The sequence below is a fragment of the Rana temporaria genome, chromosome 5, assembly GCF_905171775.1.
Source record: "Rana temporaria chromosome 5, aRanTem1.1, whole genome shotgun sequence".
Lineage (NCBI taxonomy): Eukaryota > Metazoa > Chordata > Amphibia > Anura > Ranidae > Rana > Rana temporaria.
Window position 1 is genome coordinate 252,618,165 of NC_053493.1, and position 22,795 is coordinate 252,640,959.

The 22,795-nt window shown below is 43.7% G+C and overlaps 1 protein-coding gene across 2 annotated transcripts in view; it reads left to right on the forward strand.

Annotated features, from left to right (window-relative positions):
• The window catches only part of HIVEP1 (HIVEP zinc finger 1), a 246,496-nt gene that overhangs the window by 32,434 nt on the left and 191,267 nt on the right, over window positions 1-22,795 (forward strand). The window contains exons 1-2 of one of the 2 annotated variants that reach the window (XM_040353729.1): window positions 21,844-22,050; window positions 22,319-22,463. In XM_040353729.1, the coding sequence (XP_040209663.1) occupies window positions 22,424-22,463 (40 nt within the window). In that variant the 5' untranslated portion in view covers window positions 21,844-22,050; window positions 22,319-22,423. Of the gene's footprint in view, window positions 1-21,843; window positions 22,051-22,318; window positions 22,464-22,795 lie in introns of those variants that run through there. The other variant, XM_040353728.1, reaches the window with a different exon arrangement.

Consider the following 22,795-nt stretch of genomic DNA (forward strand, 5'->3'; position numbering starts at 1 on the left):
GCGTGGCCACATACAGAGGCCCAACATGCAGGGAGCACCATCAGGCGTTCTGGAGCACCCAGACCAGTTCTGACATTTCTCTCCTACATGGAAAAATCATCATTTATTTGCTAGAAAATTACATAGAACCCCAAAACATTATATATGCTTTTTTAGCAAAGACCCTAGAGAATACAATGGCGGTCGTTGCAACTTTTTATCGCGCATGGTATTTGCACAGCAATTTTTCGAACGCATTTTTTTGGGAAATAAAACAGTTTTGTGCTTTTTAAAAAAAAAAACATTAAAGTTAGCCCAATGTTTTTGCATAATATGAAAGATGAAGTTACGCCGAGTAAATAGATACCCAACATGTCACCCTTCAATATTGCACACGCTTGTGGAATGGCGCCAAACTTCGCTACTTAAAAATCCCCATAGGCGACGTTTTAAATGTTTTTACTGGTTACATGTTTTTAGTTACAGAGGAGGTCTGGGGCCAAAATGATTGCTCTCGCTCTAACGTTCGCAGCGATACCCCACATGTGTGGTTTGAACACCGTTTTCATATGTGGGCGGGACTTACGTACACATTCGCTTCTGTATACGAGCACGCGGGAACAGGGGCGCTTTAAATATTTATTTTTTATTTTTATTGTTCATTTTACTTTATTTATTTTAGTTTGACACGTTTTTCCCCAAAAATAAATGTTTTGATCACTTTTATTCCAATTACAAGGAATGGAAACATCCCTTGTAATAGGAATATAGCATGACAGGTCCTCTTTACAGTGAGATGTGGGGTCAATAAGACCCCACATCTCACCTCTAGGCTGGGAAGCCTGAAAAAAACCAAAAAAAAAAAAATGATCCTGGCTTCGATCGCAGCGGTGAGTCAGAAGAAGCACCGGAGGGCGAAGGGAGTGGGGACGTCCACTTTTGCCTCCCGTAAGAACGATCAAGAGGCGGAACAGCCGCCATGATCGTTCTTATGGTGTAGAGAATCGCCGGCTGAAAAAAATGATATCTGAATGATGCCTGTAGCTGCAGGCATCATTCAGATATCCCTGCACAAAGTCAAGGACCACATATGACGTGGGCGGGAAGTGGTTAAAACACATTTTTTTCCCCAGAGTATTTTCTGGGTATTGCAGAGTATTGGCCGGGGTATTGCAGAGTATTGGTGCGGGGGTATTGCAAAGTATTGGTGCGGGGGTATTGCAAAGTATTGGTGTTGGGGTATTGCAGAGTATTGGCCGGGGTATTGCAAAGTATTGGCCGGGGTATTGCAAAGTATTGGTGCGGGGGTATTGCAGAGTATTGTGTGGGGGGTATTGCAGAGTATTGTGTGGGGGGGTATTGCAGAGTATTGGTGCGGGGGTATTGCAGAGTATTGTGTGGGGGGGTATTGCAGAGTATTGGTGCGGGGGTATTGCAGAGTATTGTGTGGGGGGTATTGCAGAGTATTGTGTGGGGGGTATTGCAGAGTATTGTGTGGAGGGTATTGCAGAGTATTGTGTGGAGGGTATTGCAGAGTATGGTGCGGAGGGTATTGCAGAGTATGGTGCGGGGGTATTGCAGAGTATGGTGCGGGGGTATTGCAGAGTATTGTGCGGGAGGTATTGCAGAGTATTGTGCGGGGGGTATTGCAAAGTATTGTGTGGGGGGTATTGCAGAGTATTGCGCGGGGGGTATTGCGCGGGGGGTATTGCAGAGTATTGCGCGGGGGGTATTGCAGAGTATTGCGCGGGGGGTATTGCAGAGTATTGTGCGGGGGTACTGCAGAGTATTGCGCAAGGGGTACTGCAGAGTATTGCGCAGGGGGTACTGCAGAGTATTGCGCGGGGGGTATTGCAGAGTATTGCGCGGGGGGTATTTCAGAGTATTGTGCGGGGGTACTGCAGAGTATTGCGCAAGGGGTACTGCAGAGTACTGGCAGGGGGTACTGCAGAGTATTGCGCGGGGGCATTGCAGAGTATTGCGCGGGGGCATTGCAGAGTATTGCGCGGGGGCATTGCAGAGTATTGCGCGGGGGCATTGCAGAGTATTGCGCGGGGGCATTGCAGAGTATTGCGCGGGGGCATTGCAGAGTATTGCCCGGGGGCATTGCAGAGTATGGCGCGGGGGCATTGCAGAGTATGGCGCGGGGGCATTGCAGAGTATGGCGCGGGGGCATTGCAGAGTATGGCGCGGGGGCATTGCAGAGTATGGCGCGGGGGCATTGCAGAGTATGGCGCGGGGTTTTTGCAGAGTATGGCGCGGGGGGTATTGCAGATTATCGCGCGGGGGGTATTGCAGATTATCGCGCAGGGGGTATTGCAGAGTAATTGCGCAGGGAAGGCAGAGTATTGCAGGGGTTAATGCAGAGTATTGCACAGGGAAGGCAGAGTATTGCAGGGATTAATGCAGAGTATTGCACAGGGAAGCCAGAGTATTGCAGGGGTTAATGCAGGGATGGATGGATCTGTGACTGCAATAGTCACAGATCCATCCACAGCGCTGCTGACACCCCGCGCTCCCCCCTCTCACACTGTATCGATCGGTACAGCGAGAGGAGGGAGGAACCGGCGTCATCAAATGACGCCGGTTTGTTTACCTGTGATCGCGCCGTCATTGGACGGCGCGATCACATGGTAAAAGACCGCGGTTGTCGGTCAATTACCGAGATCTGTGTAGCGCCGGGTCTCATAGACCCGGCGCGCACAGAATTTTCAGTGTGCGCGCCCGAGGCGGCGCGCATTACTGCTTCTGGTGGGCGCCGTTAAATAACGGCGACCCCCAGTTAAGCAACCACCTTGCCGCCGTTATATGACGGCGGCTGGTGGTTAAGTGGTTAAAGGGGTTGTAAAGGTTTTGTGTTTTTTTTTTTTCTAAATAGGTTTCTTTAAGCTAGTGCATTGTTGGTTCACTTACCCTTTCCTTCGATTTCCCTTCTAAATGTTTTTTTCTTTGTCTGAATTTCTCACTTCCTGTTTCTCCTCAGTAAGCTTGCCCCCATCATCTGAGACATTCTGGCTGGGGGCTAGTCAGCCAGAACAGCTTACTGAGGAGAAACAGGAAGTGAGAAATTCAGACAAAGAAAAATTTAGAAGGGAAATCAAAGAAAAAGGTAAGTGAACCAACAATGCACTAGCTTAATGGAACCTATTTAGAAAATAAAAAAACAAACCTTTACAACCCCTTTAAAGTGCTACAAAACCCACAACAGTAAAATCAGTCTGTATATGCAGTAAATCATGCTTGTTATACTCACCGTGGAACCTAAGGGGTTAATCCTCTGCATTGTGTAAAAAGGCTGTTTGATCCCATCTCCTCTGATCCTCCCCTTCTTGCAGAGTCCCCGAACCATCCATGGATAGTACAGCGGCTAGGGGACAAGCTGCACATGCTCAGTTTGGTGTGTATTGCTAGAGATTTTTTTTTCTTGGGGGGGGGGGGGGGGCATGTGATCAGCACAGGGCCGATCACCATTGTCCAGACAGAGGGTCAGGGGTTCTGCAGCCTCATAGGACAGTCAGAGCAGAATGAAAACTCCTCCTACAAGCTTTAACCAGACACTGACAGAAGTCACAAGCCTGCTCTAACTACTGATGAGAAAAGGTATTTAGCAGTTTATATTTACTAAAATAATTGCATTTCCATGGTATGTGTACTGTGGGAGACCAGATATAGTGAATGCAGGGTCCTGGGTTTAGTAACACTTTATGGTGAGTTGGATAGTGGATGATGTTGGCCATAAGTGCACATGAAGTGTTTATATTAGGCAGCATTTATCTAAAAGGAATATGTGACATAAACAGTCCAAACAAAAAGGTTTATTAGGGATCTTAATGCCTCAACCAACTGCACTGCAATTTTTAATTATGTCAGACACTATAGTAGTTTGTTTTCTGCAAATTGAAACCTCCTACTGCCCTTGACAAGTCCACTTACTTTGTTATTGTTTTTCTGCTGTGTGGTTAATTTAGTTGTGCAGGGTTTCATACTTTTTTCTTTTTGAAAAGTCATCAGTCATACAGCTAGCCTCCTACGTGTACCTCCTGTAACATAGTGTCAGCAGTATTCTCGCTGGCTATATGTGTATTTGCCGGTATTTCTTCAAAACTCGTATATCAGTGTCACCAGTTAAAAGCAGAGCAGAATGATATATTCACCGGTGCCAATAACACGCTGAAGCATTTTTTTGTCCAAAGTCACCTTTTACTCTAATAAAGGGTAACCTTCCACCTTTCTGCCTACATATCTACCTAGTGTTAGAAGGATCGCTACTTTATCTACGATGGGTGGTCAGCTGACCAGATGCATAATCTGCTGAAGGGAAGTATCCAAAAGTGGCCATAAACCCAGATTTAGATGGACTTGACTATCGAATTAAAGCGGAGGTCCCGCGTAAGTGGGTGCAAATACCTGTATTATACAGTTATCTGCACCCCCCTCCCCCCTAAAAAGGTGCCAAATGTTACACCATGGGGGGAGAGGGTTCCGAAAAGCGGAAGTTCCATTTTTGGGTGGAACTCCACTTTAAAGTCAAATCCTAGTTAACACTGTTACAGAAACAGTTATTTTTTTTTTTTTTTGGGGGGGATAAAGGTTTTACATAGATGAATAAAATCTGACCATTGTAGGCACACCTGTCGGTGTCAAATGGTTTGTTTCAACCACCTAACTGCCACATTTGCTGGACAGCTTGGTCTGTTAAATTAAGTGGAAAATAGTAAATAGAGGGCTGGTTCACACCAGATGCTGTCCATTGTGTTTTTATTCTACATAACGAATGCATGGACAGTGTTTAACATGGATTACAATGGCCCTAGTTCATACCAGTGCAGTGTATTCCAGTGCAGTCAACAGAAGTAGAACATGTTGCATTTTTTCTGTATGAAACGTGGCCATACACACCAAGCAAGTGTAAATGAGTCCTAGGAGAAATATTTCAGAGCATCCTTTAGCTGTTTTGAAGCAGTGGACTTGGCAGAATAGTAATAGGAAATTGGAACACTTTTGGAAATACTACATATTGGGACGCAGTAATTATGGCTCTTTTCTTAATCGTATACAGTATTAAGTATGCATCATATTGTATATAGCTGCCTTTGTGGGTTTGAACACTGAGAGCTGAATGGACAGACAAAAAAATGGATGTCTTCTCTCTCCTTTTACTTTTTTTTCCTGGCAAGTTTCTATAGTTGCCGCAGTGCCACTGGTGCTCATTTTTGCAGATTCCGGACTGACTAATCCTCGGCTTAGCCCTAGAGGCTGTACCCAGATTATTCTGCCTGTAATGGGCTTTCTGGCCATTGGACTCTGCCTTAGGCCTTAGGTGTTCACTTAGGCACCCTTGGTGTAACATGCTAAGCTAGCTGCATGGTGCTTTACAGTTCAAGGCCACCACAGTCCACCCATCTGAGGCAGTCATGTTCCTGAAGACAACTTGAGGAGTATGCCTCTACTAAGTCTGCACAGCCTTCTTTTGGTTGTTTGTACTCCGTATGCATGCACTATTTTGGACAATGCGCGTGGACTGGCTCCACCAGTGGGAATCCCTCACTTCCAAGCTTACTATGGCACATCGTATGCACGGGGGGGGGGGGGCCTGTGGATCTTCCTGGCTTGCAATTATCCCCTAGGGGTCCTGACATCGAAAGGCCCTGGAATACGCCTCACTGCAAAAGTTGCTACTTTGTTTAGAGGCCCCTTAACTTTTCCACCTTTTATCAGGAAAAAAAATTCTGCTCATGGGGAAAATTTCAGTCATGTTAATTATGTCAGTTATTGGGGCCTTCTTTTGGAACATATGTGGAGGACCCTTTAGCTCAAATGTTGATCTGCCGAGCTTCAGTTCAGGAAATGTCTCTGGCATATGTCCATTGATGGGGAATTACTTTTTGGCAAATTTCGGAGAAGTTTTATCAAGAGGGTCACTGGGGAGCAAAGTACCCTTTTGCCCCAGTAAAGCTAAGCAAAACCTCCTTCTAGGAGACTTGCTTCTTCAGAGCCTAGTTTCTCCCAAGACTCCAAGGCAAAGCCTGATACCCAGCTCTGCTGTAAGTCCTATACCCCAAGTCTTCAAGCTCCAAGGACAAGTTCTCCTCTCAGTCAGGGGGTGCACTCATAACTGATTTGCAGCCATCTGTTCCTGAAATGGTTCAGACATTTGGGTCCAGAATGTGGTAACCGAAAGCTACAACCTGTAATTTCTGTCTCTTCCTTCATAAAGTCAAACTTGTAAATGTCCCTGTAAAGACTGGCGAACCCTCCATGATGCTTTGATGCATCTCTTGGTCATAGGCATTGTCTAGGAAAAGGAATTCTTTTGAGGTTTCTTATCAATACTTTTCATTGCCCCAAAGCTAAAGGGGCCATGCGCCCTACCCTGGATCCAAAGGTTCTCAATATCGTCCTCCATGTGGAAGAATTCGGTATACAATCCCTCTGGCTGGAGGCCTGATGATGGCCTTATTTGAGGAAGTTGTATATGCCTAATTTCATACCAGACCAGAAACTGAACACCTTCCTGAAGGGTGAAAAATTTCTGCATGGAATCCATCTAGTGGGTCATTGCTTCCCTCCATCCTGGAGACTTTCTGGCCTTAATGGACATCAAGGATTGCTTTTTGCATGTCCCCCCTCCTCCTGGACCATCAGTACTACTAGTAGGGTTGTCCCGATACCACTTTTTTAGGACCGAGTACAAGTACCGATACTTTTTTTCAAGTAGTCACCGATACCGAATACCGATACTTTTTTTTAATGTCATGTGACCGTTTTCAAACCACAATACAGACCAAAGATATTTTCTTTAGAATTATGAAGAACTGGTACATCATGGTGTGGGGCTGTTTTTTAGCATACGGTACTGGAAAACTACATATCATTGAAGGAGTGATCACTGTCAGTGCAGCTCATCGGTGCCAGTGCCCAAAAGTGCAGCTAGCCAGTGCCACCTATCAGTGCACATCAGTGCCCATTAGTGCATCAGTGCAGGGAGGCAGCTTATTAGTGCATCTCATCAGTGCCACCCAATCAATGCCAGTGCCACCTATCAGTGCCATCCATTTATGAGTGTCATTCAATCAATGCCAGTGCCACCTATCAGTGCCATCCAATGGTGCCATCCAATTTGTGTTCGATGTCACAAAAAAAAAAAAAAAAAAGTATTCTATTTTGGTATCGGGAGTATTTGCGCGAGTACGAGTACTAGCGCAAATACTCGGTATCGGTCCCGATACCGATACTGGTATCGGTATCTGGACAACCCTAACTACTAGTGTGTTATTGTTCTTCGCTTTGGCCTGTCCACTGTACCTCTGGGCTTTCTTGACCACAGTGTCAGCCCCTGTTCTTGCCTAGTTCACTTTCAGCATATCCCCATAATAGGAGATCTGAACCACCTGCTTCTGAGGGAACACTCGACTACTGGCTGTTAAAGCACAGGTCCTAAGGGACATGGGCTTATAAGATTTAGATATCCCTGAGCTTGAAGGCTAGAAAATGTACTTCTTGTGTAGCATCTGGAAAGCATATTCCACCTCATTCAAGACAAGGTTTTCCATGGTATGAATTCTGTCCTTTTTTTTTCAGTCTGATCTGGATCAACATTTGGCCTTGAGTACCCTCAGGAGTCACGTCTGTCTTAGAGATTCTCTTTCACAGACCGCTTGCCTCACTTCTTAGTGAAGGTCTTTGTACAGGATGTCACTCACATTGTGCCTCCTGTAAATTCCCCAGTGTCAATGTCTGATCTCAACCTGGTTCTGTCAGTTTTTTTAAAACCAATTCTTGAGCCTATTAGGAATATTTCTTTGTGTTCCTTTACTCGCAAGCTTGCTTTCAGAAGTACAGTACGTGCAGTTTAAGTTTATCTCTCATCTACAGCCCTTTTCCAGCAGTCTGACTCTGTTGATCCTGAAGTTCTCAGCATAGGACAGCCTGCTTCTCATTCCACTATTGCCAGGTGGGTTTATCAGCGCTTCATTCAAGCTTAGGACCTCAAGGGCAAGTTTTCCTTTTTCACAGTCAAAGCACACTCCACTAGTTCAGTTAGTGCTTCTTGGGCTTTTCATCTTCAGACTTATGTTTCTCAGATTTTCAAGGCTGTCACCTGATCTTCTGTTCTCACTTTCATTGAGTTTTACCAGGTGCATGTTCAGGCCCGAGCTGATGCCAGGCACTGTCGTAAGGTTCTGCAGGTGGCTCTGTTAGCTGCTGAGCCCCCTTTGTTACCTTGTTGGTTCTCACTGACCTGTTTACCTTTGTTTTCTGTGTTTCCCACCCCTCCATTCTACTGTTTTTCGGAAGTCCCTGAGTACTTCTGCCAACCCGTAAAAAAAAAATTAGGCAAACAGGATTTTTTTTGTATACAGTAACATCCTTTTCCTGGAGTACATTATGGGACATAGATCTCGTCTGTTTTTTATCATCCAATGCTACTATTGCTTGCTACAAAACTAAGGCATGCTGGGAGTGGGAGGGGTTATACTGGGCTGTCCTTACACCGTTTGTTTACCAGTGTCCAATCTCCTAAATGCACCTGCATAACTCTGTGTACCTTAATACTTCTGATGTGTCCCTTAACAAACTCAAAGAAAAGGTTTTTTTGGCAAATCCAAAATCTTACTATCATTGTTGGGATGACTTGCTTAAAAGGGTTATCACATAAATCTATTCATTGTTACTGTAGGCCTGTTCCCATTGGAAGCTTTTTGTTTGTGTGTTATTGGTAAACCGTTTATGTTTATTTTCTGTTAAAGTGGAAGTAAACCCTTCAATTTCATAGTTACAAAAACAGTTAACATTCCCGGCATGCCGGAAGTGCTAGCTGTCACATTTGTTTGTGCTCTCAACCAAACTGCCAAACAATCCAATGGCTGGTTTCATAACAGGTCACATGTACAGCATCATGGCAGTTGCAGATTAAACAGAGGTCAAGATGGCCGCTTCCTTGGCTGAAAACGATAGGAGGGTTTACTTCCACTTTAAGACTGTGTGTTCATCCCTCCTGTAAAAGATATGTCTGACAGGGATAACAATCTGTATCACAGTGGTGCATTCACATCATAATATGCATTGTCATGCTGGGATGTCACTGAAGTTTTGAATGGGACCAGGCATGACTTTTGACAAAAAGCAGCATGCCGGATTTTGCAGAACAGTAGTTTTTCTTTTTACATGCTTTTTGGCTGTTAATAATGTTGCCAAATACATGAAAACATGCCTGGTGTAAACTAGCTGTGGGTATTTTTAAATTTAGGCTCAATGCACACTAGCATTTTTTTTAGGCTTCTGGAAGCTGTTATTAACCTTTTATTTTTCTCCTCCTAGAAGCCAAATTGTGTTATCCTATGTGTCCATGCACATTACATTAGGGTATTACATATTTTCAGCATCTAGGAGCAGAAAAAAAAATAGAAATTTTTATGTCAAATAATGATGGGTGAATTGTGTGCTTTTATTTTGAGTTAATCCTTCAGTTCGTCCTTTAATCACCCCTTTGGGGTTTTACGTTTCTATGGAGGGCTTAGATCACAAGTCCTTCCATCTGGTTAAGCTATTTTGAGGGGTTTCCTTTTTTAAAGTACACATAATGAAGCATAACTCTACCAGGTGATGGTTGTGATGCACATAGTACTTGCAGTAAAAATGCTGTATCTAACCTATCTAGTAGGCAATGAAGAGAGCTTCTGAAAAATAGATTTTTCCCAACTTGTAAAAACTGAGCTATTGCGCAGTTTGTCGTTGTTTTTTTTTATGGAGGGAAAGGAAAGTTTAATGCATGTACTACATGCTCCTACAACAAACTATATTTGTGGGTTTCACATCTGGAGTTGCTAGTTTGAAAGAGACAGACAGGTACCTGCCCATCTTTGGAGAATGCTTAGTTGTCTCTCCGATGTAAGACCCCATTCTACACAGTAGAGCAATTGTGTATGGATTACAATCTGTGTTCACATTGGAAGTAACTGCAGACTACATATGTTGTGATTCATATCCATAAGCTGCTAGTTGGGATGATGTCTTAAAAATGGGCCATTTTGCCTTTGTGTAAGATGTCTAAATATAAAAGGTGATGAAGGTAATCGGGGACATTAGATTACCTATCCTAATCTCTGCTGTGTCCTCCAAGGTAAGCAGTTTTGGCAGCATTTACCAGAGCCACTCTTTCTGATCCTGTCCTTGAAAGTATCATGTGTTCATGTCCAGCAACCTTGGAAGACTATGAGCACTTTGAGGATTTGTAGTGCTTTATATTTTATTTTTTTAGCTATCGCAAACCTTGTATCTGTGTATATCTTGTAGTTGTATATGTACTTTACACGGTGCAGCCATTTTTGCTCTATATATACTCAGATTCTGCCACCTGTGTTTCCTCTCATCCTACCACTAGTCTTACAGAGTGTCTTTAAAAGAGAAGTATTGTTTTTCTTTTTGATATTTATACTTACCTAGGTGGATGCAGCATCAGACTGATGTTGCAGCTGTCCCCCGGCACCTCTGCACTGAGAACCGAGCCACCGAACACCGCCAATGGCTCGGTTCACTCCCCTCCCCGAGCGGAGAGATGCTGCCTGTGAATCAGCAGCTCTTCTGCTTTGCTCCTTCATGCTCATTAAAGCGCTGAGCTGTGGAGGGGTGGGGAGCGGCCGTCTGAGTGGCTCTCTGAGAACGCTATAAGTCAAGGTAGCTGGCAGATGCAGACTTCGGGATGACGCGCTGCCTCGACTGATTGCAGCGAGGTCAGCGGAGAGCAGACTTTAGACCGCTTTCTGCTGAAAACGGGTTACTGGAGTGCAAAATGAATTTTACTCCTGTGACCCATAGGAGAAGCCCAGCCTAAAAAAACTCAGGCTGGACTTCTCCTTTAAGGGCAATCCATAGACTCTGCAGTGATGAAGTGCAATGATTGGCCATGTGATTAAATCTGCCTAGGCTGAGAGCTTTTTATTATTATTATTATTATTATTATTATTATTATTTACTAAGCAAGAAGTACTGTTTTACTCAAAATAGTAATGTGATTGTGTAATGCTACTGATACATGTAAAGTGTACATTTTAATGACAGTATCACTTTAAGACTTGCTTTTACACTAAGGTGTGTGAGCAAAGTGTTAATGTTCCCCATAAGCATAATGACAAGGATTGCCATATTCAGTTTAATGCATTTAGGATTCATAAGAAGAAAGGATTTGTGGGAATCTTTAGTGATCTGCCAGATCTGGAACAAAAGGCCAGGCATACCAGAAGACAGCGTGTTAATGCCTGGTGCTACATACTGTCCCTCCCATTCTCAACACTGTGCAGAGAGGTGGGAATGAGGCAGTCTCCTCTCATTGTCCTTGAAAAACATCATTACAGCTGAGAAAAAGATATGCTGGTCTACAGAGCATATTTTTTCACATAGGATACAACTTCTACCTACCATCTCCTGCTGAAACAATTGATGGAAAAAGCTTGTGCAGTTTCTCAGACTGTATTCTTTTATTCAGCAGAAACACAGACACAAATAGGAACAAAGGAAAATTGTTATGCTGGTATGGATGAAAATGACTTTGCATTGGTTTATTTAAGTGGAATGCAATAGTTTATGAAACCAGTCCTTAGATTTTCTAATTGAATATTTAACTCTGTAATACATGGGACATTATATTCACTTTTGTACATTTTTTCCCAAATAGATTTATAACAACATTGGTCAAAATAGCTACATAGGGGGTTTAAAGGGGTTGTAAAGGTTTGTTTTTTATTTTCGAAATCAGTTCCTTTAACCACTTAAGGACCGGACCAATATGCTGCTAAATGACCCAAGGGGTTTTTACAATTCGGCACTGCGTCGCTTTAACAGACAATTGCGCGGTCGTGCGACGTGGCTCCCAAACAAAATTGGCGTCCTTTTTTCCCCACAAATAGAGCTTTCTTTTGGTGGTATTTGATCACCGCTGCGGTTTTAATTTTTTGCGCTATACACAAAAATAGAGCGACAATTTTGAAAAAAATGCAATATTTTTGACTTTTTGCTATAATAAATATCCCCCAAAAATATATATAAAACATTTTTTTTTCTCAGTTTAGGCCGATACGTATTCTTCTACCTATTTTTGGTAAAAAAAGTTGCAATAAGCGTTTATCGATTGGTTTGCGCAAAATTTATAGCGTTTACAAAATAGGGGATAGTTGTATTGCATTTTTATTAATTTAATTTTTTTTACTAGTAATGGCGGCGATCAGCGTTTTTTTTTTCGTGACTGCGACATTATGGCGGACACTTCGGACAATTTTGACACATTTTTGGGACCATTGTCATTTTCACAGCAAAAAATGCATTTAAATTGCATTGGTTATTGTGAAAATGACAGTTGCAGTTTGGGAGTTAACCACAGGGGGCGCTGTAGGAGTTAGGGTTCACCTAGTGTGTGTTTACAACTGTAAGGGGGTGTGGCTGTAGGACTGACGTCATCGATCGAGTCTCCCTATAAAAGGGATCACTCGATCGATGCGCCGCCACAGTGAAGCACGGGGAAGCCGTGTTTACATACGGCTCTCTCCGTTCTTCAGCTCCGGGGAGCGATCGCGACGGAGCGGCTATAAACGAATTGCCGTGCCGTCGTCCCGGATCGCTCCCCGCGGGAATCCGACCGCCGCATGTAGCGCGGGGGGGTCCCGATCGGACCCCCGACCCACGTCTAGGCAGGGACGTACAGGTACCCCAATGTGCCTGTACGTGCCATTCTGCCGACGTATATGTACATGCGGCGGTCTGGAAGCGGTTAAGCTAGTGCATTGTTGGTTCACTTACCTTTTCCTTCGATTTCCCTTCTAAATTATGTTTTTCTTTGTCTGAATTTCTCACTTCCTGTTTCTCCTCAGTAAGCTGTTCTGGCTGACTAACCCCCAGCCAGAACAGCTCGGATGATGGGGGCAAGCTTACTGAGGAGGAACAGGAAGTGAGAAATTCAGACAAAGGAAAAAAACATTTAGAAGGGAAATGGAAGGAAAAGGTAAGTGAACCAACAATGCACTAGCTTAACCGCTTCCAGACCGCCGCATGTACATATACGTCGGCAGAATGGCACGTACAGGCACATTGTGAACCAACAATGCACTTGCTTAAAGGAAACGATTTAGAAAATAAAAAACAAACCTTTACAACCCCTTTAAGCACATTTTGCTCAGTTATGGTACTCAGGTTGCTAGTGATTGATATTTTAGAGCAGTGTTCTCCAAACTGTGACCTGGGAGGCGGATGTGACCCTTTGCATGCCAATCTGCAATATATGGCCAGTGCCTGGTTGCTTATAATGTTATAGTTAATACATTGTAGTTTAATCCTAAACTACAATGTTACTCTTCCCAAATAATTGCTCGCTACTAAAAAAAAAAACATTGTAACTGAAGCCATTCCTTAAAGTGTTACTAAACCCACAATTGTAAAATCCATCTGTAAATGCAGTAAAGCATGCTTGGTATACTCACTGTGGAAACTAAGGGGTTAACCCTGCGCATTTAAAAAAAAGTCTGTTTGACCCTGTCTTCTCTGATCCTCCCCTTCTTCCACATACCCCAATCTATCTCCTGATAGTACAGAGTTTTGGGGACACTCTGCACATGCTCAGTTTGGTGTGTATTGCTAGAGAATATTTTATTTTTTAGGGAGGGAGCATGTGATCAGCACTGTCCAGCCTCATAGGACAGTCAGAGAAGAATGACAACACCTCCTATATGCTTTAACTAGACACTGACAGAAGTCATAAGACTGCTATATACTGCTGATGAGTAAAGGTATTTAGCAGTTTATATTAAGTAAAATAGTTGCATTTCCATAATGGGACCGTATGCAGAACAATTACATAAATAATCAATAATAAACCAATATATTTTTATTTTTAAAATTGTATTCAAAACTTTTAAAATGGATTTGAATGGCCGGGGCCCTTTATTATTGGTATTATATTTATTTACCAACTTATAATACACATGGTCAATTTATATAATACCACACTAACTTACATTAAAAACATCTCTTTAACTCAGCCATAACAGCTCGAGTTAATACTATGACATGTTCAATATTTGTATAACTGTCCCTTTTCTTGAAAAAAGGACCAAACCACATACCAAGGGCCTCGACGATGGGAGCCCCCCTCCCATCGTCGAGGTATGATGGTAATGGTATGATGCTCCTTCTTCTTTTGCTGATCCACCAATGGCTGTTGCTCCTACGCAGATACAATTCCTTTTATAAGGGCTAGCTCGTGCCACTGTAACATGTGACCAGCCTTTAGTCAATACAATTTTACTTTTTTATTCAAAAATAACCAAAATATCTTTCAACTTTAACACGTAGTCTGCCCTGGCCCCATAGGTGGGTGGAGCAAATTATTTTGCCCCTCCCTTTTCCTTCTGTTTAATTTGGGAGATCAGATATATTGAATGCAGGGTCCTGGGTTTAGTAACACTTTAACAATACCACGTCATGGCAACCTGAAATATTTCCATTTTTGGTAAACTCCTTCAATGGCATAAAGTTCAGGAATATTCCTTTATCCCATTGTTTTGCAAATCTATGTACACTGAGCAGCTGCCCCTGGAGTAGGGATTGGAGTCTAAGAACAAGGACTATAGAATTGCCTGATATCTCTAAGGCCCCGTACACACGAGGGGATCTCCGCTGGAAATGGTCCGCCAGACTGTTTCCAGCAGAGATTCCTCCTCCGGATTTGGATCCGATGGCTTGTACTCACCATCGGATCAAAATCCGCGCGGAATTCATCCGCGGTGACGTGTCGCACCGTCGCCGCGATGATGACGCGGCGACGTGCGCGACGCTGGAAGGTAAGTACTTCCACGCATGCGTCGAATCATTACGACGCATGCGAGGGAGGGGAGCGGACGGATTGATCCGGTGAGTCTGTACAGACCACCGGATCAATCCGCTGGTCCCGATTCAAGCGGATAGATTTCTTAGCATGCTAAGAAATTTCTATCCGCTTGAAATGGTCCGGCCCGAGGAATCTCCGCGGATAAATATCCGCTAGGCCGTACAGACGACCGGATTTGTCTGCTGGAACTGATCCGCGGATCAATTGCAGCGGATAGATCCGGTCGTGTGTACGAGGCCTTGGCCCCTAGCCTTTGGGCCAATGACGACTCCTCATCGGAAGTGAGTCCTTGTACACCCACTACCCAATGTTCGCTGTCGTGATGTCTCACATATATGTGTGCTCCTCTAAACGGAGCAAGTGACAACTTCAGGTATATGATAAAAGTGTAAAGCCCCTTACACACGATCGGAATATGCGATGGAAAAAGTCAGACAGATGTTTTCCATCAGAAATTCCGACCGTGTGTATGCCCCATTTTTTCCGAGGAGTTCTGTCGGAGTTTAGATGGAGAACATGTTCTCTTTTACTCTGATGGAATTCCGATGCCGAGCAAAAGCCAAAATGCTGAATGTATAACATTGTATTCACCCTCTTTCTCCCCTCCTTCCTCCTTTCCTGCTTGAAGGGAACATTGATGATTATGTACCATCTACTTTTATATCTACACATTATAACTGTACCACCTGCCTACTGTTTGTAACTTTTTTGTTTTTTCTTTTGTTTCTATGAAAAATAAAAAAACATTTTGTTAAAAAAAAGAAAAAAACTGCATGATTGAATCGGTTCTGATATAGATGTTTTAAAACCTAACCGCTTATTATTCTAAATAGGAAGCCTTCATTTTGTTTGCAAATATTAAAGATTCTAACTACCAGCAAGAACGAGTCCTTACATTTAAGACCCCTTTCACACTTAGCGTTAAAAAAAGCGCCTGAACGAAGCTGCATCTGAAAGCCCGAGTGCTTTCACACTAAAGCGCTTGGAAAACGCCCCAGTGTGAAAGGGGTCTTAGCGTTAAAAAAAGAGCCTTAAAGAAGCTGCATCTGCAATCCCAAACTGAGGTGCTGCGCTGGCAGGGCGTCAAAAAAAGTCCTGCAAGCATCTTCTTTGCAGCGCTTTAGGAGCGTTGAATACACCGCTCCTAAAGCCCCCTTCCCATTAAGGGAGCTTTTTTAACACCAAAGCGCCTGAAAAACACCCCAGTGTGAAAGGGGTCTTGGTAGCGCTTTACAAGCGTTTTTCTGGCGCTGGCAGTGTGAAAGGGCTCTGAAAGCACTCGGGCTTTCACATTGGGATTGCAGATGAGGCTTCTTTCAGGCACTTTTTTTTAACGCCAAAGCGCCTGAAAAACGCCCCGAAAAATGCCCCTGTGTGAAAGGGGTCTAAAGAGCACCTGTCATTTTAGATCCATCATGGCAGCGCACGTTAGCGGGCATCCTTTCACCTGCTGCCACCACGTCCCTTACCTTGTTGTGTCACTGCCGCATCACCAGCTGTCCCATTAAAGCCTTTTTACTAGTGATTTAAATCAAATCCTCCCTGATGTTATCATTAACAGATACGGGCAGATACGTCCGGCGTAAAGTTACCCCTGCTATATGAGGCGCAGCCATTGCAAAGTATGGACGTCGGCAAGCGTATCTTTTTACGTTGTTTATGTAAGTCGTACGTAAATGGGACTGTGCGTAGGTTACGTTCACGTCACAGGCATTGGGCCTGGTGTATCTTAGGGCGTAAATTCGACGTGATACTGAGCATGCGCGCGCATGCGCGGTTCGTTAGGCGCGTAATTTACGTGGGGGTCACGATTGATTTACATACAACACGCCCACCTCTTCCACATTTGAATTACGCGGGCTTACGCCGGCCCATTTACGCTACGCCGCCGCAACTTACGGAGCAAGTTCTTTGTGAATACTGCACTTGCCCGTCTAAGTTGCGGAGGCGTAACGTAAATAGATACGCTACGCCCGCACAAAGTTACGCCCTCCTACGTGAATCTGGCCCAGTGTGTTTAAAGAGGGGGAAAAAAGGGGGGGTTTAAAAAATGGATGTCAGCGGATTGGATGTAAGCGGATCCCCAAACTCCCAAATGTGGCATAATTTCCCCATGTATTTTTGGGGTGACAATCGTGGTAAAATCGTTTGAACAGAATCACAGGACACCTGTCGCCCAAAAGAAGTACATGAGCTTCTTTTGCGTGATGTGTGTCCTGCGATTCTATTTGCGTGATTTTACCGCGATTCTGGCCCCCCTCCCATATGCCAAGATGTGAACAGAGCCTAAATACCTGTCCAGGGATCCAGCGCCGTCCTCTTTATTTAACCACAGAACACGCCTACCATACTACACCATCAAGCTTTAAAGCACCAAACAATATCATTTAAACTTTGAAAAATAACCAGTCTAAAAATCTGAAGGTTGGATGAAGTTCATGTTTTTTAAGGGCCTGTACATATGACCTAATGGAGGGACATTCAGGATTATTTAATGTGTTCTGTTGTGCACAGTAAATGAAAATTGTATAATACATTAATACAATGCATGTAATGTGGTGCCATTGATTTTGAATGGCACACTAATACAATTAACCAACGCTAATGCACCCGCACTAAAGCATACCATAACGCAAAGTGTAATGCACTCCATTGCACTGCATCGGAAAAAATAATGCAGATTCTATTTTGGATTCTATTCAAATGAATGAGCTGCCTTTTAATATACAACATAACACTTGTTAATGTACATTCATTAAAGCGGAGTTCCGGCCACAATTTCACTTTTTAAATATAAATACCCCTGTAATACACAAGCTTAATGTATTCTAGTAAAGTTAGTCTGTAAACTAAGGTCGGTTTTGTTAGGTTGTTACAGCATTTAGACACTTTATAAAATAGAAATTGCCTGGTGCCATCTTAAGTGTGGGCATCTTGAAGCCAGACTGTATGACTTCCTGGATTTCAGCCTTTACAAGCAGTGTAATAGGTTTCAGATCAGGTTTCAGCACCTGTACTGTCCAAGTCACATGGTTCTTCGAGACTGGGAAGTGCACAGACTCCTGGAAAGTTACACCCACTACATTCCCAGGAGTCTGTGCGGTGTAGGTTAGGAAGCTTAAGCACCTAGGTGCAGGAAGTGGGAAGATTAACTATTCTGCCTAGCAACAACACTTTGAAGGCATCTAAAAAAACATTTTTTTTTCTTAAAGGACTAATGACATTTTTTTAAAACTACTGATGTAATGTTATATTTATGGGTGGAACTCCACTTTAACTATTTGTCAACTGCCCCCACGGTAGTTTTTAGAATGGGGGGCAGGCTGGACAACGCACCTGTATGTCGCCAGCTTGCTTTTGGGTTTGGGGTACATGTGGGTGTGCCCTCCTACCGGCCCATACTTTGGGGGGTTTACATCCACTTTAAGGCTCCCAACCCCCACATATTCGCATGTACGAACGTAAACGCACGTGTCGGGGCACCTACATGTGAAAATATTGATTGCGACACACATGTCACATATCGCCACGCACACCGGTATGAGAGCAATAATTCTAGCACAAGACCTCCTCCATAACACTAAACGTATGACCTATAGGGTGCTAAAGAAAGTATAGGGTACGGAAGTTTGTCGCCATTCCACAGGCACACACGTTAGGATTTGACATGTTCAGTATCTATTTACTTGGTGCAACCTCTTCTTTTATAATTTATAAACAATTTGAGTAATTTCTTGCATTTGCTCTAAAATTCTGACATAAAAAAATGAAACTGCCACTATTTTATTCTCTACGGTGTCTGCTTACAGAAAATATATAATGTTTGGGGGTTTTATGTAATCTTCAAGCCTAAAATTATTTTTTAAAAGTGTGCAAAAAATGCAAAAATGGCTCTGGCAGCTAAGGTTAGGCTTCAATTCACACCATAGTGTTCCGGATCGTGGGTGCAATGCACTGGGGGAGGGACTTTGAAGGCACTCAATAGTAATACAATAGAGTAATTAAAATGTATTAAAGGGTCACTAAAGGATTTTTTTTTGTTTTTTTAGCTAAATAGCTTCCTTTACCTTACTACGGTCCTGGTTTCATGTCCTCATTGTTCGTTTTTGCTCTGATGTTGCTGTAATTCTCCTCTGTTCTGGACACTTCCTGGTTGTCTGTTTCCTGATCACCACAGTACTGGGAGATTTTAGTTTCGTTTTCAAACCAATACTGCTCTAGTGACCCTTTAAGTAAATAATGATACAATTAAAAACATGGAGTACACATGACCTAAACAACTGGAAATGCATCATAACAAAAGTACAATACAGGTTGATATCCTTCAGCTGACGCGTTTCAGAGTTGTTATCATCTCCTTCATCGGGGGTCGCAGGGTATCAATTGTATTTATTCCAGTCATGTGTATGTATAAATTCCTTGTTATGTTAAAACAAAGACACAGTCTTATAAAGTCTCTGATGACTTCACCCACTTTGCAGATGTCGCAGATTGTAGATGTGAACAGGAAACCAATGTGTAGAGAGGGGACCTAAAGCAATACTGCCCCTACTGGGGAAGACCACAAAACACAGGCCAGACAGATTAAAGCGGGAGTTCACCCAATTCGTTTATTTTTTCCCCTTTCCCCTTAGATTCCTGCTCGTTTTGTCTAGGGGAATCGGCTATTTGTTTTAAAATATGATCCGTACTTACCCGTTTTCGAGATGCATCTTCTCCTTCGCTTCCAGGTATGAGTCTTCGGGAGCGGGCGTTCCTTCTTGATTGACAGTCTTCCGAGAGGCTTCCGACGGTCGCATCCATCGCGTCACTCGTAGCCGAAAGAAGCCGAACGTCGGTGCGGCTCTATACTGCGCCTGCGCACCGACGTTCGGCTTCTTTCGGAAAATCGTGACGCGATGGATGCGACCGTCGGAAGCCTCTCGGAAGACTGTCAATCAAGAAGGAACGCCCAGTCCCGCAGCCCATACCCGGAAGCGACGGAGAGGATGCATCTCGTAAACGGGTAAGTACGGATCATATTTTAAAACATCTAGCCGATTCCCCTAGACAAAACGAGCATGAAGCTAAGGGGAAAATGTGTAAGCTATGGGTGAACCTCCGCTTTAAGTTCAATGACATCCAAATCGTGGCGCAATTATGCTGCGATTGTCGCCAGACGAATCGCAGTAAAATGGCGAAAATAGAATCGCAGGTGCCTGTCGCCCAAGGCGTCCCGCGATTCTGTTTGCATGATTTTACCGTGATTCATCGGCTGCGACAATTGCAGCAAAATCGAGCCGCTATTTAGGTGCCTTTTGAAAGTAACGGGGATTGCGAGTGCTTTCCGTGTTTTGCGGCGATTCGGAATTGTGGTGATTTCATCCGCGATCCGGAACGCCATGGTGTAAACCAGGGATCTCCAAACTACGGCCCTCCAGTTGTTGCGGAACTACTCATCCCAAGAGGCATTGTAAAACTGACCTTCACAGACATGATGGGAATTGTAGTTCCTGAACAACTGGAGGGCCATAGTTTGGAGACCCCTGGTGTAAACGGAGCCTTGAAGAGGGACAGAGTGATTTGGTTCCAAATGAGGGACAGTCCCTTTAAATAAGGGACCTTTGGGATATATGCACAATGTGGTGGGATGCAAGAGATCTGTAGCGTTCGTATTCTTGACATTCTGTTGATTATTCGGTCTTGTTCATGTTATGTTTACACTTTGTGTTTTTTAATGCATTGCATTAAATGTTTATTGCCTTTAATAACATTGGAGAATCATGGCATTATGCTAATTAATCTATGCTAAGTGATTTATTGAGAAATTAAATATTTTAGAACCTTGTTTTGATACATTGTTTACAATAAACAGATGCTGCATCCAAATAAAAGGTTCCTTGTTTTCCCTTTTTGCACAAGTCGGAGCACAAGCATCACTTTATACCTCTCCTCACTGTGTGGCTTCATCAGCCTTAAACCTCTGTGTAATCTGCAGAGGAAAGTGGGAGGCTTTAGTGTTGCTTCCTTCGTTTTGTCTGCAAGAGTTAACATCTCCAGCGTTTGTATGACCAAGAGGCCCTGGCTTGCAGCATGTAGCGGAGAGTCTCTCCCCACAGCTCTAATCCTCTTGGGTTCCTGTAAGGCGCTCTATGTTGCATAGGGGTTTCCCCAAGCTCCTCCTCCCAGTTTCATTCATATTTTTTCTCTCTGCTAGTTCCTTCCCCTTTTGCTGCACATTATTCAGACATCCTGTATCACCTCTTGTTGTTTTCCAACAGTCAAGTGCATAAGATCTGCTCGATCGCTGTCCCGGTTTAGCCATCCACAGCATTATAAAAGGTCCCCCCATTCTCCCCCTTCTTCCCCCCCTCCTACCCCCCCCTCCTTCTCCCCCCCCCCTCATGCTGCCAGACTGCACTCATGGCACCCTGCCTTTCCTCTGCTCTAACATTCCCATCCTTCAGAGAGATGGGGCGTTGTTAACCCCTGGGTACCCCTTATGTAATACCTGTATGCTCTAAATTCTTGTTTAATGATATGTTTTGCTGTTTCTGGTATAGGTAGGATATCTCCTTGTCTGCCTATTGCTTTTCTTGTCTGATGTCTATATTTTTATGCTTTTGTAAGACCTTTCTGCACCATCCATCATGTCATAACAAGACTCATCGTTTTAATACTGAAGTTCGGTTACTGGAAAAAAAAAACTAAACTAAATGGACAGCGTAATAAATGAAAAAGCCAAGCACCGTGAAAGTCACATTTCAGTGTTGTAATGATGATCTAATTGGCTCCCTCCCCTTTAGCAGCAATAATTTTTCTGCTGCTGGAAGGATCTCTTCTCTGTGTGCTTTATACATATGATGCCTTTTCAGTAGCTGCATGGGAGCTTTCATTCACAGGCTAGCAAGTGTTATCTCTCTCTCTTCTGTCACCCCCTTGTCTCCCTACCCCCTTCCCTCCTCCTCTCTCTCTCTCTCTTTTTTTTGTTCTCTCTCTCTCTCTCTTTCTCCCTCCCTCTCTTTTTCCCTCCCCAGTATACTTGCTTGCAGTGTTGCAATAGGACGACTAGGCATCCCGATTTGTAAAGCAGGCACATTGGTGGGCTGTGCACATCGCATGTGATTCATAAAACCATGAATGATCCAGAGGCGAGCAGCCAGCGAGATCTTCATGTGCAGAAAGATGCTGTTTTGTTTTGCAATGCCCTGAAGGAGGTGTGTGTCCTGTGTGTGTGTGTGTGTGTGTGTTTATGTATGTGTAAAGGCTGATCTAGCATTCTTTAGAGCCCCTATTTCATTTTATTTCATTTTTATTCTAGCACTGCTCTATGACTTTCCATTCGGTATTATTTTTACTAATCAGATGCAGTGCTGTATATTTCAGGGGGTGTGGGAGGGGAGTGTAGTCCCAGGCCAGTGCATCCAAGCTTCCTCCTTTTAGTCCTATCTTCCCTCATGTTGTTTTTTTCCTTCCCTTGTTCAGCTGCTGGATTAACTGATGCACTTGGCGGGTATATGGAGGCTTCTCTCTGCGAGCACTACTCTCCATTTTTGAGAAGGAAAACCAGGCTCCAGGAGGAGGAGGATCATGCCTCGGACAAAACAGATCCATCCCAGAAATCTGAAAGGTTAGCAAATGGTTTCTCTGTTCTGATTGTGTGCTTGTTTTGGAGGGATCCATCCAGCTGTTTACCTTGTAAAGGTGGCAGTTGTGGCGAATGGAAGGGGAGGGAGGGGGGGTCTTCTGCAGTATGTCATTGTGTGTTGTTTAGAATCTTGTCCTGAATAGAGTATTGGAAGAGGCTGATCCTTGCTGATTTCATTTAAAGTACTTGGCAGCTTCTGAAGCTGAAGATGGTCAAGTCTAAAATGACCCCCAGAGGTTTCCTGTTGAGTATCCTTTGTCTTTGCCATCTCCAAGACGTATTACGTGCCCCTATTGCTGGAATGTGCTAACTTG